Source organism: Mirounga angustirostris, unplaced genomic scaffold (genome assembly GCF_029215605.1).
Source record: "Mirounga angustirostris isolate CCGP_5_RB_7025 unplaced genomic scaffold, mMirAng1.0.hap1 SCAF_12, whole genome shotgun sequence".
Classification (NCBI taxonomy): Eukaryota; Metazoa; Chordata; class Mammalia; order Carnivora; family Phocidae; genus Mirounga; species Mirounga angustirostris.
The window spans coordinates 80,730,391-80,749,825 of NW_026991720.1; the positions used below are offsets into that span (position 1 = coordinate 80,730,391).

The window sequence follows — 19,435 nt, forward strand, 5'->3', positions numbered from 1 at the left end:
CTTTTAAAGAAGATTTTCCTCCTCAGAAGATCCTCATTTGAAATCCAGAAGCAATAAATGGCCATTATTGTAATATGACTACACCAGAAAAGACCCCCCTCCCAATACTAACTGTTCAAGCTGTGAATATAGCAGAGCTCTAACAAAGCCCCCGCCCAGTAACAGACACATGGACAGACCTGAGATAGTGTTGCTTTCACTTCTTCTCAGTGCATTAGCCAAAGACTAAAAAGCTTAGAGTATTCCATCCACATCTCTGAGTCAAAGATGATTTCTTTTAAAGATGATTTTTAAAAGAGTATCAGTATGTAAAGTAAAAGATATATGTAAAATATATATGTCTGATATACCACATATAAAAGAGCTCCTATATATTAGTAAGAAAAAATGAGATAATTTAGGAGAAAAATGAAGAAAATGAATCTTCAAGAGTAAGTATAATAAATAAATAAATACATTAAAGCTTAATAGTAAGAAAAAATCAAATTGTATAAACATAAGATCATTTCCACCAATAGGTTGGCAAATAAAAAGTAATTGTTAATGTCAATATTAGTGAAGGTCGGGTAGTCAGAGTCTTTCAATACTGTGCTACGTTATGAATTGGAAAGCTTGTCTGAAAGTCAGTTTGGAGAAATGTCTCAGGACTTTTCAACTTCGGCACTACTGACATTTTGTACTGCATAAATCTTTGGTGTAGGAAGCTGTCCTGTGCCCTATAAAATGTTTGGTGGTGTTCCTCGCCTCTACCCGCTATATGTCAATAAAACCACCCCTTCCTCCAGTCATGAGAACCAAAAACTATCTCTAGACATTGCCAAAAGTCCCCTGGGGAACAAAGTTATCCCCACTGAGTACCACTGAGTAATATATATTGAGATGGAAGTATATCCTCCATATACTATTGAGTGAAAAAGGCTTATTATAAAGCTGAGTCAGTAGCAAAAGACTATTTTACTAGACTACCTATCTTATAGCTCTGTGTTTATAACAAACATCTTTAAACATTATATTAAGCTATCTCCTGTTTAAAAAGGACATATTTGTATAAGTTCAGTAAGAGTCTATTTTAAGAATGTTTCTCCTGGTGGGTGGGGAGGATGAGTGAAATAGGTGATGGGGATTAAAGAGTACACTTATCTTGATGAGCACTGAGTAATGTATACAACTGTTGAATCACTGTATTGTACACCTGAAACTAATATAACACTGTATGTTAACTATACTGGAGTTAAAATTGTAAAAACTCAATAAAATCAAAAAAGAATGTTTTCTGTGTGAGAAAAGCTAGTAGCAAGTACCTTGAACAAAAGTACCCATTTTAAAAAGATTAGATTGAAGAAATGATGTTTGCTTTAAAACATGAAATACAAACACATAATTTTTATGGCAAATTAAAAAGATAATTTCTTGCCTTAAATGGAAACGCTAGTCATGTTTCATGAAATTTTAGCATAAAAAGGCAAACTTCTTAAATATGATTTTCATCTAGTATGGCTATAATTAAGACTTGGAACTTCCCAACCTATTTTTAGGAAATAAATTATCCATAATGGTAAATAAACACCTTATAGGTTTGCAAAGAAATAGCATATCATATCATTATATTTTATTTCATCAGCTGTAAGCATAGCCTTTCAAATTAATTCGGGTGTTCCTAATTTTCTATTTTTCTCATATTAGGGTCTGCCTGGGTCCTGAAAATGTTCCTCTTTAGAAGATGTCTTTCTAGTTTTAACACTACAAAGCAAAGAAATCTACCTCTCTGGGACATACATCTTTTTAATGATTAAGGATTATTTTTTAAAAATATTAGCTTTACCTGATGGTACCTTTTTGTGAAGTCTCTATGATTAAGAATAATGGAGGCTAATAAAATATCCAATGGTCTAGGAAGAAGGAAAGAAGTCAGGCTTCTAAGACAGTTCTACTGCATGTAGACACAGTTAAGAGTAAAATGCTTCTGTAGAATCTCAGGGAACTGTGATTTGGTTTATAAACCTGACAAAGGACTCTAATAATTTAAATGTTTTCTAAACATATTTTCAACTAACACTTTAAAACTAAAAGTTAGTAATGTGCTATCGGAAGACTTCAGAGTGTCGCTAGTATTTGATTAAATGCTATTGCAGATAACTCATTTTTATTTCAATATATTTGGAACATTAATATCAATAAATATTTTTATACTGTCATTTTTCTAACTAATATTTATAGCCAGGATTTATTTACATTTTCCTGCTGGTGAAAGGCTAATAAAATTTATCTTTAGAGGATTTGAGTTCTTATTTACTTAACTGCAGAGACTGTATAAATCATTTTCACACTGTACATTTGTATTACAAATCATACAAAAGTTTTTATTTCTTTTAAAAAAATACTTAGAGTATTAGCACACATTTAAAAATTATCAGATATGTAAAAATAAAATTATAGAAGTATATATTAATCTATACACATACACACTTTGTAGATCTTAGAAAAATCTTCAGTATTAAGTATTTAGAGTGTAGTGGTTAAGAGCTTCAACTCCAACTTCCAGGTTAAGAATTTCAGTTCTCTCACTGTAAGTGCCTTGGACAACTTAACTTCTATCTCAGTTTGTATTGTTTATTCATTTATTAATAATTTTAAATTGAGTTGCTATGGTGTGCAAAGCCCTATATTAGAACATGCTAAGTATACAGCAATGTAAACAATATTTTTTTTCTTTCAGTTAGTTCTCAGTGTAGAGACATTTATGTAACTATAATAATTTAACAAATATATATTCATATTAAATTACATAATGAAAATGGGAACATAGATATCTGCCTGGAGAAATATGTGATGTCCATAAGGTTTTTTTTTTTTTAATTCTTATGTTAATCCCCATACATCATAAGGTTTTGAATTTGGCTGAAACTTTAAGAATACATTAAAGAAAGTTTTTTCAGTAAGAACTCATATTTGGTTCTGAGGCCATATAAACAACCCCCACACACATATTTACCTACTCTTCCATAGGTAAAACTTTTATTATTGACATGTTTCCCTTTAAATTTAAGTTGAATCAATACTGAAGATTTGTATCATATATAAATTTCAGATTTTAGTACTGTGGTGGAACAAAAAGAAGTAAGAATAGCATTTGATGGTAAAATGGTCAGGTCCTAGAGTGCAGTTTCTCCAAGTTGGGCTCAAAGTGTGCAACAGAAGAAACTAGAATGCTTTTTAAAAACTCATAATCTAGCCACCAACTCAGAATCTCTAGAAATCTGATTTTAAGTGATATTTCAGCTTATTCTAAAGTTTGAGAAATATTGGTTTAAAGGAAAAATAAGTATAAAATAACTATAAATTATTAAAGTCCCAAATAAACAGTATCTATATTTCTTAAATTTAAATACTGCAGTAAATTACAATAATGAACTATTTTGTTGACCTATTAACTTGATGTTTAGAAATTGAAAACTTGAAATACAATTAAGGATAGAGAGGTCTAGTCTTTTTCATCACAATACCAGAAGGAATAAATACCTAGTTTTTAATTTTAGAATTTTCAAGTAATTGATTTCAGTGGAAAAACCAATATCCTTGATGTTTTAATGACCACAGTTGGCCTCAATCCTAATTTGTACTATGAGTTAAAACACTGACCTCAGCTGACTCTAAAACAAAACCCTCCCCCCAGGCTAAGCTAAAGGGAAAGGGAAATAATGAAATTTATATGTTTGCCTTTACCCTTATTCATTTAAAATATCTAGATCTGGAAAATGAACATAAATAAAAACCCTTTAGCATATACTAATTCTCATGAGGTCCTCCATAAAAAACAATCAAATTTGCATGTATTACAAAGGAATCCATATGCCTTTATTGTTTTGTTGCCGGTTTATTTGAGCTCAGCGCATTTCCAGGGATTAACAACCACCTGGGTCTAAACAGTGCCTGACTAAACTCCATGCCATCAATTCTGAATAGTCAGACATTAAACTCCAGGAAATGTCCTATGCCTCATTCATTATTGCCTAAGTATTTTTAAATCCTAGCATCTTCCAAGCTTTTCTCTTTGCAGCCATTAAACCCCAGTAGGGAAGTTATGAAAAGTGTAAGTTATGAGGTTTTAGTTAGAATTAACTAGCAGTTCCCAGTTCTCTTTTTTCTATACTTTTTTTTATGAGTGTGGAAAAAAACAATATTGAAATATTCTAACAAAACATAATTATATTTTGTTATCCCTCTTTTTCCTTAGTGACATTGATTTCTATCTACTAGAATTCTTGAAGAGTTTTCTGAAACATGTGATGTTTCAGTTATCCTCAACCATATTAAAAAGTAAAAGTGATTTTCAGAAAAAATACAAAGCACCCAAATTAGAGTAAAAAACAATCTATCTATACGAATGGCCCAAGCGAACTATAATAAGCATTAGTGCTATTCAATGGATTGTTCATTGCCATGTTAGGCATCTTGCCAGAATGATACAGCTTCTTGAGGTCAGCAGTGTAGTCCAAACTGCCAACACACTCATCAAATCACACACCTGGGAGCCTCCAGAGTCATAAAATAGGGCTTTCCTCACTTTATCCACTACCAGGAGGCATGTATCTTCATTACTGCCCAGTAAGAGTGATATGTAATTACTAAAAGCATACTATTACGTTTTGTTTTTTTTTTTAAAGATTTATTTATTCATTTGAGAGAGCGAGAATGAGAGAGAGTACATGAGAGGGGGGAGGGTCAGAGGGAGAAGCAGGCTCCTCGCCGAGCAGGGAGCCTGATGCGGGACTCGATCCTGGGACTCCAGGATCATGACCTGAGCCGAAGGCAGTTGCTTAACCAGCTGAGCCACCCAGGCGCCCATTACGTTTTATCTTTAAATAAAATGTCACGAATTTTAGTGAGTTATCCAATTCATGGGCATTTGCATTTCAGTATATAGCTTTGGTTCTACATAACAGAAATATGTATGTATGAATTGTGTAAAAATAATATATATATTATTTTTACAGGTGAAGGTGATACCACACCTACAATAGTCAATTTAGACCGTAAGTAATCTTTTAAAATATATAATATATTTGAATCTCTACATGTCAGAAATGATGTCATCATTTTCTTCATGGAAAAATATCACTATATTAACTTCTATCATAAAAATACTATGTTGGTAATCTGTTTCAAAATGGCTCTATATTCTTATCATAAAAATTCAGACATAATAAAAAACATAGTTTTTTTTATTGAGGTTATTGATTTCCACTGACATTTAGAAATAACTACTATAAATAACATCGTTTCATTTTATATTGAAATACCTTGAGTTGATTCATTTTTCTGTGTTACTTGTCTCCTTAGATGAGTATAGCAAACATTTTTTTTTTTTAAGATTTTATTTATTTATTCATGAGAGACACACAGAGAGAGGCAGAGGGAGAAGCAGGCTCCCCGGTGAGCAGGGAGCCCGATGCGGGACTCGATCCCAGGACCCTGGGATCATGACCTGAGCCGAAGGCAGACGCTTAACCATCTGAGCCACCCAGGCGCCCGAGTATAGCAAATATTTTAGACCTGATTTGACACTGCAGTCTTAATACTTACCTTCTTTACCCCCAAATGTTTTTCTGACAAAATTACAGTAGTTACATTTTACATTACATTTACAATTCTTTAATTATCGTTGCTTTAAGAAAACTGAGAGGCATTGATTATTTCAAAATGTTTTGTCAAAATGTTATTTATCTTTGGTCCTCTTTTTAGATCCTGTAATATCCTGTGCCAAAACAAAACAATTACGAGTTGTAAATGGAATTCCAACGCGAACTAATGTAGGATGGATGGTTAGTTTGAAATACAGGTAATTATTAAAGACACAAATAGAATGTATTTGAATTATTTGCAAAAGTCATATTGCCAACAGGATGGTTGTGCCATCCACACAGGCCTCCATTTGAGCGGGACACAAGAGGAGACTGACCATATTCTGCTTGCCAAATAGCCCTGTATTTTACAATTTGTGCCTTCAGAGATAATGCCTTTTTAAATGTTCATGGAGGTCCCACAGGTGTTGGCACTGTCTCTGATTACAAGTGACACTTCAGAGTGATTGAGAAAACACAACTACACAGAGAACCTACTTATACCTTGATATCACTGTAGTAGTTGTAACACACATGTAATTATTTTCCTAATCTAGGATATTATGACTTTATTTTTTAACATGCCTACGCATAATCATATCAGAAACTTTACGTCTGCTTTTAATTTCTAAATTTTGTCATTGTAATTCTAATGAAAATAACAATAATTATAAGTTCTAGAATATTTTATCATTTAAAAAAAGATTAACAAATTATATTGATAAGTTGAGTAGCCTTGCTATTATACTATTCAGTATGGATAAAAAAAATTCTTGACATGTCTATTTTTCAATGCTCTTAAGGATCAAAGATATGTTCTCAGTAAAATCACTGTGCACAATATACTCATAAAAAACTAAGATTAGTAATTATGTTGGAAGAGTTAAATATTGAAAATAGGAGTTAACTTAAAATCTGATCTTACAACTCCCTATATACTACATATATTATGTCATATGGTAATCAGAATGTTAAAGTATCTTTGTATCTGTCTCTATTGGAACCTCATCATACAACCTACCCCAAAATGCACCTGAATTCTAGCCACATTTTCCCTTGTTCTTAAGACACCCCATGTTTCTCCCTCCAAATGTTTAAGCTCTTGTTCCCACTAAATGTTGTAGCTTTCTTCCTCCATATTCTGTGCCTGGAAAATCCTCATTCTTCGAATACTAACTCAAATATCTCCTCTTTTTGGAGACCCTTTTTGTTCCTTTACCTCTAACTTCCTAGAGTAGAGGAAGAAAGTACATCTTTTGCTACAGTTAAATCACAGTGACATTAAAATAGAATAAACACAACTTGAAACCAAAGTTCTTTTATGAATAAGCCAATTTCTTAGGAAGCATGGAGTTTATATCCTTTGATATAAATATACATAAAACTTCAGATACCAAGTAGAAGATGGCCCAAAGTTCTTTTAATATATCCTTCTTGCAAGGAGTAACCCATCAAAATTTACAAATATTTATGTTACAAATTAGTGTAGCTGTCCTAGATGTGTAGTACTGAAACAGAGTTGTGAAACTCACCAGAATATTACAGCCAATTATGAAATATAAAAGATTTAATAAAGGCTGCCAATTTTGGGGTAAGAGTGATTCATTTTCTTTATGAAAGAAAATGTTTCAGGAATCCACATATCCGAATGAATTAGTGATTCTTTGCAAATCTCATAACTCCAGGAAAAAAAGGGGCATATACTTCTAAATTTATTATTACCCATGGGATAATGTATAAGAATACTCCTTTGGAAGTCTCCATCCTTAGAGAAGCAGGTGAAACTCTTTTTCATCAGATTAGAGTAGTATAAACTTTTAGATAAATATATTTTTCTTTTAAATCCAAGTCCTTAGTAAAAACAGCTGTTGAGTTATTCTTCCAAAACACATACTGAGAGGAACAGAAATTAAAACTCAATATATACTCTCATCTTCCTCTGTGGTACAGGCCATAAATAATTGTGGTCTTAGTCTGGGAACCTTCTTCTATTACCCTCTGAAGCACTGAACATCTGTATTCTTTGGAAATGTAAATTGTGAAAAGTTGTGCTTTTTCCATTTCTCTGCCAAAAGAATAATGCATCTACAGATTTAGGATATCATCAAATAAATGTACTAGTGTTTTTTATTCTCTACAAATATTTTATAATTTCCTAGATGATGTCTTACAAAATTGTTTTCATTTTATAAGTGAAATGTTCTATTGCTTGTTTTAAGGTGAACAAATTTACTCAAACTCAGCGATGTTCTAATGTATCAAAAAGAAATAATGGTAATGAAAGAAGGGAACAGTGTACAAATATATATTACTACCATCAGATAGTTTTCACGGTTTAGGTAAAAACTCAAATTTGCATTTTTACAATCAGACACTGAATTTAAAGAGGTCTATGTTGTTTTTGTTGTTCTTTTGTGGGTTTTTTTTGTTTATTTGAAAATTCTATTTTTGTAGTACATACTTGCTCTCCCAAGGATAAAGACACACACATGTGAACATGTATGTTGGCAATGGATGTTGGTGTGTAGTGACAGGGCTCCTTATACAAAAATAAAGTTATTTTCCTAAAATTGTAATCACATTATGAAAAAAATGCTAGTGCTACAATCATCAAATATCTTTCCAAAGGATTACTCATTTTATTCTAGTTAATTTCTATATTTTCCCCTCAAATGCATTTATTTTTTAACAAATGGAGCCATAGGTTTTGCATTAATTGGCAGGCACCCTTTTCACACAGATGTTGTTTCTCTTTCCTCTTTCTCATAGAAATAAACATATCTGTGGAGGATCATTGATAAAGGAAAGTTGGATTCTTACTGCAAGACAATGTTTCCCTTCTCGGTAAGTGTTTCTGAAACCAATATTTGTTTTGAGCACTTAAAAATATGTAGGGCCTCCATTTAGCTTTTAGGCTTAGAATGTGTATTCATTTAACAGATTCACCAACAAGGGATGAACAAATTAATTTCTTTCTTCAGATTTAGCTCACAAAGCTTAATTTGACTTAATTGATATATATACTGGATACTGCTTCTGTTCACTTCTTTCCACAATTGGCATTACTCTCATTTGAGGGGAAATTTTGCTAGAATTATGTAAATAATTCTTCCTCAACCTCTTCCTTGCATGCTCAATGTCTAGATAGAAATTCTTTTCTGAATTATCAACAAATTTATCTCAAATCTCACTCCTCCTTTCTTATGTAAATCCAGCCTCAAAATCATCCTGGGAATAATTTTTAATGAGAATTAGCCTAAGGAAAGTTAAGGAGGCAGCATTTGTAAGCTTACTTCCTGATTCTCACCAGGGTCATTGATTTTGTTAGTATAAATTTTCAATCCTCATTGATAAACCAAACATATACAAAACTAAGAAGGAAAATCTGAAGAAAATTATAATTCATGTAATGTGCTTTACCTGAGAATTTTTGACATGTGATTTACTCTTAAGCATAATCAAAAGGTTTTTTTTTTCTTAAATAGCTCTTAAAAGCTCTTTTTGCTTATGTGTGCTTGTAGCTTTCAGAATCTCTGATAACAAACGTGTTTCTCTTTATTATACTTTGATTCAAATTTTAAATTTAGGTTATTTATCTGCCCTTATAAGCTAAAATAATAATATGTTTGAACAATATCACCCAATTTAAAATTATATTTTACATTTCAATTTTTTACTCAGAAACAAAGACTTGAAAGATTATGAAGCTTGGCTTGGGATTCATGATGTCCACGGAAGAGGTGATGAGAAACGCAAACAGGTTCTAAATGTTTCCCAGCTGGTATATGGGCCTGAAGGATCAGATCTGGTATTACTGAAGCTTGCTAGGTTAGTTGCTTGAGAATGTTTTGCCTTTTTAACCTACAATGGAATTAGTGAAGCTTTTTCTTCAGCTATATGGCTATTCTCTCTCTTTTAGGTTAATTTATTATAAAAGCATATGTCACATGTTGGGGCGCCTGGGTGCCTCAGTTAGTTAAGTGTCTGCCTTCAGCTCAGGTCATGATCCCAGGGTCCTGGGATCGAGCCCCACGTCGGGCTCCCTGCTCCGTGGGAAGCCTGCTTCTCCCTCTCCTACTCCCCCTGCTTGTGTTCCCTCTCTCACTGTGTCTCTCTCTGTCAAATAAATAAATAAAATCTTTAAAAAAAAATCATGTCAATAAATAAATAAATACTGCAGCAAAAAAAAAATCATGTCACATGTCATATATGTGTGTGTGTGTACATAGAGACAAAGAGAGTCATCTTCAAAATTTTCAAAAATTAATAAATGAAGTTTGACCAACAGCCTGATCAGCCTGCTCTAAAACCAAAACTTAGTGAATGATCATTTGATAACTTTAATAGGTAAAATAACAAATTAAAAAAAAAGCGGTGACCATTTAGCAGGTAATATTAGCAAGTAAGTGACTCCTTTCTCTCTACCTACTCCTACCTCTACTACATACATTATATGTATGAATGTCTAATAAGACATTCCCCTTTTCTTAAGAAACAAGACTGTTTATTCTCTCTTAATCTCATATTAAAAATTAACACTAAATTTTAATTTGTTAATTTTGTGTTGAATTCAGTCAAGGGTATTTACCATTGTATTTTCTATTTTCAGGCCTGCTGTCCTGGATGATTTTGTTAGTACAATTGATTTACCTAATTATGGATGCACCATTCCTGAAAAAACTACTTGCAGTGTTTATGGCTGGGGTTATACTGGATGTAAGCTATTTTTTAAATGATAAGGCAATATCATACTTATTTTATTTAAAACAATTCTATTTGTCTCTTATTTTTCTCAGCTTATCCTGTGCTCATTAACTGTACATTTTTTACCCCATTCTAGCCATCACCTCTGATGGTCTATTACGAGTAGCACATCTCTATATTATGGGAAATGAGAAATGCAGCCTATACCATCAAGGGAAGGTGACTCTGAATGAGTCTGAAATATGTGCTGGAGCTGAAAATATTGTATCAGGACCATGTGAGGTAAAAAGAACATTTTTTAAAAATAAGTATATAATAGATATCATAGTTTCTTATATTTCTTTTTTGTTTCTTTTTGGTCCATTTTTCTCAAATAAAAATCATTGTCTACCAACTTGTTCTGAGAGAGAGAAATTAGGAAAGATAACCCCCTTCATTATCCTTGTACAATTATTTTAACTAAACAGTAAGAAAATCCATGTTTCATTGTCAGCAAACTATGATGATATTTGTCTCAAAAAAGCAATAAATGAATACAGCCAGAACTCTAATGGAAAGCTGTTCAAATTAAAAGTATCCAGTATGCAGTTTGATACAATAGCTTACATTTTTCTGTTTTCTAAAGTTATCTGATCTTCCCAAATTCTCCCTAAATGAACTCTATGTCTGGTTTTAAACTTTTAAATGTGTTTTTGGTTAAGCCAGTGCGTGTGTTGTGTGTGTGTGTGTGGTTTAAACAAATTCTATTTTCAAAAACCAAAAGGTCGAAGTTGGTGACTTTAAGAGCTTGAACATTTTCATTTGTTAGGCAACTGTTCTTTCAACTTGGCAGTATTCCAATCCCTATTTTACATAGACAAGCTGTTAAACCATTATTTTATATGTATTTTTTTATATTTTAAATTTTATCTATTTATTTGTGTGCATATTTTGTGCTTTTAAAATTATTTCTGAAGTTGAGAACATTTTTATTAAAAATTTTAATTCCAGTGTGGATAACATAAAGTGTTATATCAGTTTATGCTATACAATACAGTGATTCAAAAATTCTATACATTACTCAATGCTCATCATGTACTCTTAATCCCCTTCACTTATTTCGCCCATCCTCCCACCCACCTTCCCTCTGGTAACCGTCAGTATGTTCTCTATTGTTAAGATTCCAATTTTTTGGTTTGTCTTTTTTTTCTTTGTTTTGTTTCCCAAATTCCACATATGAGTGAAATCATATGGTATTTGTCTTTCTCTGACTGACTTATTTCACTAGCATTATACTCTCTAGATTCATCCGTGTTGCTGCAAATGGCAAGATTTCATTCTTTTTATGGCTGAGTAATATTCCTGTGTGTGTGTGTGTGTGTGTGTGTCTATATATCAGATCTTTATCCTTTCATCTATTGATGGACACTTGAGCTGCTTCCATAATTTAGCTATTGTAAGTAATGCTGTAGTAAACATAGGGGACATATCTTTTCGAATTAGTATTTTCATATTTCTTGGTTGAATACCCAGTAGTGGAATTACTGGATTATACAGTAGCTCTATTTTTAATTTTTTGAGGAAACTCCATACTGTCTTCTGCAGGAGTTGTACCAGTTTGCATTCTCATCAATAGCACAAGAGGGTTCCTTGTTTTTCCACACCCTGGCCAATACTTGCTGTTTCTAGTGTTTTTAATTTTAGTCATTCTAACAGGTATGAGATGATATCTCATTGTGCTTTTGATTTGCATTTCCCTGATGATGAGTGATGTTGAGAATCTTTTCATGTGTCTGTTGGCCATCTGTGTATTTTTGGAGAAATATTTGTTCATATCTTTTGACCATTTTTCAATTGGAAAATTACTCATTTTTTGGGTGTTGACTTATATAAGCTTTATATATTTCGGATGTTAACCCTTCATCAGATATGTCATTTGCAAATATCTTCCCCCATTCATTAGATAGCCTTTTAGTTGACTGTTTCCTTCACTGTTGACTGTTTCCTTCACTGTGCAGAAACTTTTTATTTTGATGTTTGATGTAGTCCCAGTAGTTTATTTTTGCTTTTGTTTCCCTTACCTCAAGAGACATATCTGGAAAAATTATTGCTATGGCTTATTTCAGAGAAATTACTGTCTGTGCTCTCTTCTATGATTTTTATGGTTTCAAGTCTCACATTTATGTCCTTAATCCATTTTGAATTTATTTTTGTGTATGATGTAAGAAAGTGGTCCAGTTTCATTCTTTTGCGTGTAGTTATCCAGTTTTCCCAACACCATTTGTTGAAGAGACTTTTCCCATTGCATCTCCTTTCCTCCTTTGTTGAAGATTAATTGACTATATAATTGTGGGCTTATTTCTGGATTTTCTATTCTGTTCCATTGATCTATGTGTCTATTTTTTGCCAGTACCATACAGTTTTGATTATGACAGCTTTCTAGTATATCTTAAAATCTAGGTTTGTGATACCTCCAGTTTTGTTCTTCTCTTTCAATTGCTTTGGCTATTCAGGGTGTTTTGTGGTTCCATACAAATTTTAGGGTTGTTTTTTCTAGTTCTGTGAAAAAATGCTGTTGATATTTTGATAGAGATTGCATTAAATCTATAGATTGCTCTGTGTAGCATGGACATTTTAACAATATTTGTTCTCTCAGTCTGTAAACATGGACTATCTTTCCATTTCTCTGGGTCATCTTCAATTTCTTTCATCATTGTTTTATAGTTTTCAGAACACAGGTCTTTCACTACATTGGTTAAGTTTATTCCTTTTACTATATTTGGTGCAATTGTAAATGGGATTGTTTTCTTAATTTCTCTTTCTACTACTTCATAATTTGTATATGGAAATGCAATAGATTTCCATACATTGATTTTGTATCCTGTGACCTCACTGAATTCATTTTTCAGTTCTAGTAGTTTTTTGGTGGACTCTTTAGGGTTTTCTATTTAGAGTATCATGTCATCTGCAAATAGTGTAAGTTTGATTTCTTCCTCGGATGCCTTTGTTTTCTTTTTGGTGTCTGATTGCTGTAGCTAGGATTTCCAGTACTATTTTAAATAACATTGGTGAGAGTGGACATCCCTGTCTCATTCCTGACAATATAGGAAAAGCTCTCAGTTTTTCCCCATTGAGGATGACATTAGCTATGGATTCTTCATAGATGGCCTATATGATGTTGAGGTAGGTTCCCTCCAAACCCACTTTGTTGAGGGTTTTTATCATGAATAGATGTTGTACTTTGTCAAATGTTTTCTCTATATCTATTGAAATAATCATATGGTTTTTATCCATTCTCTTGTTCATATGATGTATCATGTTGATTGATTTGCAAATATTGAAACACCCTTATATCCTAGGAGTAAATCTCAGTTGGTCATGGTGAATGATTTTTAAATGTATTGTTGGATTTGGTTTGCTAATATTTTGCTGAGGATTTCTGCATCTATGTTCATCAGAGATATTGGCCTATATTTCTCTTTTTCTGTAGTGTCTTTATCTGATTTTGATATCAAGGTAATGCTGACTTCATAGAATGAATTTGAAAGCTTTTCTTCCTCTTCTATTTGTTGGAATTGTTTGAAAATCAGTATTAATTCTTTTTTAAATCTTTGGTAGGATTCACCTGTGAAGTCTTCTGCTCCTGGACTTTTATTTGTTGGAGTTTTTTTTTTTTTTTTTTTTTACTACTGATTTAATTTCATTGGTGGTAATTGGTCTGTTTTCAAATTTTCTATTTCTTCCTGATTCAATTTTGGGAAGTTATATATTCCTAGGAATTTATCCATTTTTTCTAGGTTGTCTAATTTGTTGGCATATAATTTTTCATAATATTCTCTTATAATTGTTTGTATTTCTGTAGTGTCAGATGTTATTTCTCCTCTTCATTTCTGATTTTATTTGATTCCTCTTTCTATCTTTCTCTGTCTCTCTGTCTCTCTGTCTCTCTGTCTCTCTCTCTATGATGAGTCTGGCTAAAGGTTTATTAATTGTGTTCATCTTTTCGAAGAGCCAGCTTCTAGTTTCATTGATCTGTTCTATTGTTTTGTGTGTGTGTGTTTAGTTTCTTTTGTTTATTTCTGTTCTAATCTTTATTATTCCATGGGTTGGGGTTTTGTTTATTCTTTTTATAGCTCCTTTAGGTGTAAGATTAGGTTGTTTATTTGAGATTTTTCTTTTTGTGAGGTATTTATATGGCTATAGATTTCCCTTTTAGAATAGCTTTTGTTGCATCCCAAAGATTTTAGACCATTGGGTTTTCATATTCAGTCTCCATGTATTTTTTTATTTTCTCTTTGATTTCTTGGTTGACCCATTCATTGTTTAGTAGCATGTTATTTAACCTAAATATATCTGTGGTCTTTCCAGATTTTTTCTTGTGGTTGATTTCCAGTTTCATAGTGTTGCAGTTGGAAAACATGCATGGTACAACTTTGATCTTTTTGAATTTATTGAGACTTGTCTTGTGGCCTTAAATGTGATCTATTCTGGAGAATGTCACATGTGTAATTGAAAAGAATGTGTATTCTGCTGTTTTAGGATGGAATGTTCTGAATATATCTGTAAAATCCATCTGGTCCATTGTATCATTCAAAGTCACTGTTTCTTTTTTGATTTTCTGTTTGGATGATTTATCCATTGATGTAAGTGGGGTCTTAAAGTTTTCCTACTATTATTGCATATTATCAATTACTTCCTTTGTGTTTGTTATTAGCTGCTTTATGTATTAGGGTGCTCCCATGTTGGGTACATAAATATTTACAATTATTATATCTTCTTGCTGGATTATTCCCTGTATGATTATATAGTGTCCTTCTTCATCTCTTGTTACAGTCTTTGTTTTAAAGTCTATTTTGTATAAGTATCGCTACCCCTGGCTTTCTTTTCACCTCCATTTGCATGATAAATGTTTTTCCATCCCTTTACGTCCAATCTGCATATGTCTTTAGGTCTGAAATGATTCTCTTCTAAGCAGCATAAACATGGGTCATGCTTTTTTATCCATTCTGTCACCTTATGTCTTTTGATTGGAGTGTTTAGATGTATTTTGAATATAAGAGACACAGTCTCCAAGCCTAGGAGCTTTGGAGTTGGGGAATACTATGTGAGGTAAGGCATGGAATGAGTTCAATAAATAGTGAAATATCTTTTGACATGTAGGAAAATAAATATGGGGCATAAATATTTTTTCCATGCATGTGCTATATATATTGGTCTGAGATACTATTCCTGAAAAAATATGTTTCATAAGTAAAAGAGTTTAAACGACTGCTTTAAAATGATATAGTTAGAAACAGGTTATGCGTTTATAACCACTTTCAAATTTGATGTTTTCCTAGTAAATAGTATTACTTTGTTCATTATTAGAGCTGAAAATCTGCTAGGAGAAAGAGAAATTTATTTATTTATTTACTATTTATTTATTTCTTACTTAGCTACCTACTTACACTAAGAGTCCTTTAAAACACAAAGTTTTGAGCTCAACCCAATCTTCAAGATCATTTAAGAATCTATGCACTTATCCAGCCCTACTGCCATTACTAAAAATGCTTCAACCACCGCTCATCAGGAATTGCCTGTGATCTGATTTACCATTTATACATTGTTAGATTCCTAACTTTAGCATTGAATTATTTATTACATTATCATATATTTGTTAATTTTATCCATATTGAAGGACAATTTTAAGTTGATTCTACCATTTCTCAAAAATGCATTTATCCTCCAGAATTTTTTTTAATATCACTTATATTTAAAACAAGGTAATATAATCCCTGAAGCCACTGAAATCTAAACATTTGAAGAAAACCTCCCAAATGTTTGTATAATAGCAATAGGATCACATTTGGTGAAAGTCTGCCAAAGTGAATTGCTTTGATGAGGAGTTTGTATCAGTAATCACTGGTGCATTTTTAAAAAATCAGATTTATTAACTCATGTGGCATAGTTTATATGCCTCTTAGAATAACCTATTTTCCCTACTGTTTTATCTCCTGCTTCACCCCCATCTTGATATTCCCCATCGCACAATGCTGATAGTGCTCTTCTTTACACCTGTTACAGAACTAAATTCCTTAATAGTTTCATTTTAACTCATCATATCACTATTAAGAGAAAATTAAGGTAGTTTCAAACACTCTTCTTCACACAAGGATGCCAAAAGCCAGTCATTGCAATCTTAGAAGGCTACATAGTGCATGAAAATGATGCAGCATATTTGTAATAATTATATATAATAATATGCATTAATATATACATGTTTATAAGAATATACACACATATCAATCTATCAATCTATTCATCTATCATCTATCTGTGTCTGATGATAAAACAGGGTAACCATATAAAAAATGCCATGAAATTAGAGGCTACCTTCTACAAAGGGGGGTATGAGATATAAAAAATATATAAATATAACTATATTAACTACAAATACAACAGTAAATGCAGGAATATTCTTTTTTTATGCCCCAGAACATAATTTCCAAACAGTAAATAGAATTATTTTATCAATTATGATGTGTATTTAATTTTCTAAAATCTTTCTGGGGACAAGATTGAAGGAAGGAAAGTAAAAAGCTTTAGAAATAAGGGAAATTTTAAGCATTTTAATCATTAAAACTCTATGATTATAGGTAAAGCACAAAAGTTCTTGTATTTTTTACATTTTCTAAATTTTCTATATTGAACATATTTTGAACATCAGAAGAAAATAAAAGTAAATATAAAGTCTACCTTCTAAATAGCTATCAGTTGTTTTGTGTTAATTAATCTGTATTCAACAAAGACGAAAACCATTTTAAAAGATGAGTGAATATGTTGTATAAGACAAGTCATTCTTTTTAAATATATTTTAAATAATTAATTAATTTATTTATTTGAGAGAGAGAGTGTGCAAGCAGGGGGATGAGCAGAGGGAGAGGGACAAGCCTACTCCATGATGAGTGTGGAGCCTGACGTGGGGCTTGATCCCATGACCCTGAGATCACAACCTGAGCTGAAATCAAGAGCCGCCCAGGTGCCCCTAGACACTTCATTCTTAAATGAATACTCCACATGATAGAACACTTTTAACGTTTGTACTTCTCTCAGTCTGACTTGGGTAATTCAATAGAAAGATGACCACTGGCCTAGTACATCTATTTATGTCTTCATATCTCAGTTGCAGCTATTGTCTTTTCTTGTATATGTGCATATTTGAGATATAAATCTGTATAGGAAATATTAATGAATTATTAACTTTGTTTCTAAAATAATACTTTTGTTGTTGTTGTTACTGTTGCATGTCTTCTTCCTAGGGAGATTATGGTGGCCCACTTGTTTGTGAACAACATAAAATGAGAATGGTTCTTGGTGTCATTGTTCCTGGTCGTGGATGTGCCATTCCAAATCGTCCTGGCATTTTTGTCCGAGTAGCATATTATGCAAAATGGATACACAAAATTATATTAACGTATAAGATACCACAGTCGTAGCTGATGTAACTGTGTCTGAATCTTCCATCAATAGAATTCTCTTTTACCTGAAGATTTCAGAGAACATGGAATTAAAATGTCACTTAAAGCAATCCTAAGACAACTACTTGAGTGTCATGTTTGTTAAGATACTCATTAATATTTATGGGTGTTTTCTGTTGTTTTGTTTGTCAGTGTTATTTTGTAAATGTTGAAGTGAATTAAGGTACATGCAAGTGTAGTAACATATCTCCTGAAGATACTTGAATGGATTAAAAACTGCAAAGGTATAATTGCTGGATGATAAAAGATTTAATGGAAAAGTTCAACTAATCTCTACGCTGCTTTCCAAAGTTAGTTTATGAATAAACCATAAGTTAAACATTATTTTAACCTCACAAAGACAATTTATGCCTTTGTCCTTAAGTTGTAACTCTGTATTAAATTATATTACCTTTCATATACCATACATTATATTTCATTCATTCCTCCTCACTGTGTATCCTCTAATACTGGTCTACATCCTTTCTACAAAATTATGTGCCCATCTATGCAGACCTTGGTACACATGTGCATGCACTAGAGTTCAAATCATGGTATATCTAATGTAACCTCTAAATATTCTGAAAGTGTGTACCTGTAGTTTTTCCTTAAGAGAAAAATAGAAAATTTTAAAGACCAGTAGAAATTTTAAGGAAAGGTGCAAGATAGAAGTGACCAGCTCATTCTCTGTATGTAATCTGCAGATGACCTCTACTGGTTGACATTTAAGGTGTGGTCATGACCCACAAAGTTAAGTAACACCAAATCTAGGTGTTTAAATATATTTATCATCCTAGTCATCTTGTAGTTTCTAATTCTTAAAGGGAAGAGGGTAATATGTGTATTAGTATTATTTCTTTCCTTCAAATTTAGGGACCTTATTTATGTAAGATACTTTTAGATCTACTTTCCTAAAGTATTTTCTTTATTATTCTTACGTAACTGTCCAATTGAAGCTTAAAAAATTATTTAAGTAGGTTAATTCTAAGACTTGCTGCTGTGATTGGCTTGAGGTCATCGTCTTTAAATTTTTAAAAATTATTTCAGAGGAAAATTTCCATATGTCCCCAAAGATTTGTAAATGGACTTTCATCAAACTATGAATTAAAGTATATGTTGAAGAAAAAAATATCAGGATACCTTTCTCAACCTGAAAGTTTTTTCGCCTAATGAGACTTTACTCAAGTAAAGGAAAAAAAAAAAAAATGGAAATGAAAGGAACTAGCTTGTCTAAACTCTGAATTCAATTATGTTTTAAAGGGGACTTATATCTGCAGAATGAAATATTTTGTGAAAATATCTTCATTTTATCTTATTTCATTTACATAAATCTTTCAAATGCCATGGGGGAATATCTATTCAAATTTTGTATTCTGTCTCATAATACCAAATTATCATATTTATTATTGTATTTGGCATGATTAACTAAAAACCCTGGATCTGTCAAGAAATGAGACACAAAGTTCTAATAGGATAGGCTGTGAATTTTCACAAAATCACCCTGTACAAATTTAAAAATAATTATTTGAGTGATTCCAAACCAGTATCCCCATTTCTCTAATTTGTTTCTCTTGACTGACATCAATTAAGGCCAGAGATCCAAACAATGCTCTCAAAGCTTCATAGGACACAGTT

At 32.1% G+C, this 19,435-nt stretch overlaps 1 protein-coding gene across 2 annotated transcripts in view; it reads left to right on the forward strand.

The window, feature by feature from the left end:
* HGF (hepatocyte growth factor) overlaps window positions 1–18,929 on the forward strand; it is a 74,211-nt gene extending 55,282 nt beyond the window's left edge. For both annotated transcript variants that reach the window (XM_045864797.2, XM_045864798.3), the window contains 7 exons: window positions 4,995–5,033; window positions 5,743–5,839; window positions 8,391–8,465; window positions 9,303–9,449; window positions 10,231–10,337; window positions 10,462–10,607; window positions 17,603–18,929. In XM_045864797.2, the coding sequence (XP_045720753.1) occupies window positions 4,995–5,033; window positions 5,743–5,839; window positions 8,391–8,465; window positions 9,303–9,449; window positions 10,231–10,337; window positions 10,462–10,607; window positions 17,603–17,779 (788 nt within the window). In that variant the 3' untranslated portion in view covers window positions 17,780–18,929. The remainder of the gene's footprint in view (window positions 1–4,994; window positions 5,034–5,742; window positions 5,840–8,390; window positions 8,466–9,302; window positions 9,450–10,230; window positions 10,338–10,461; window positions 10,608–17,602) is intronic.
* Window positions 18,930–19,435: the final 506 nt, after the last annotated feature.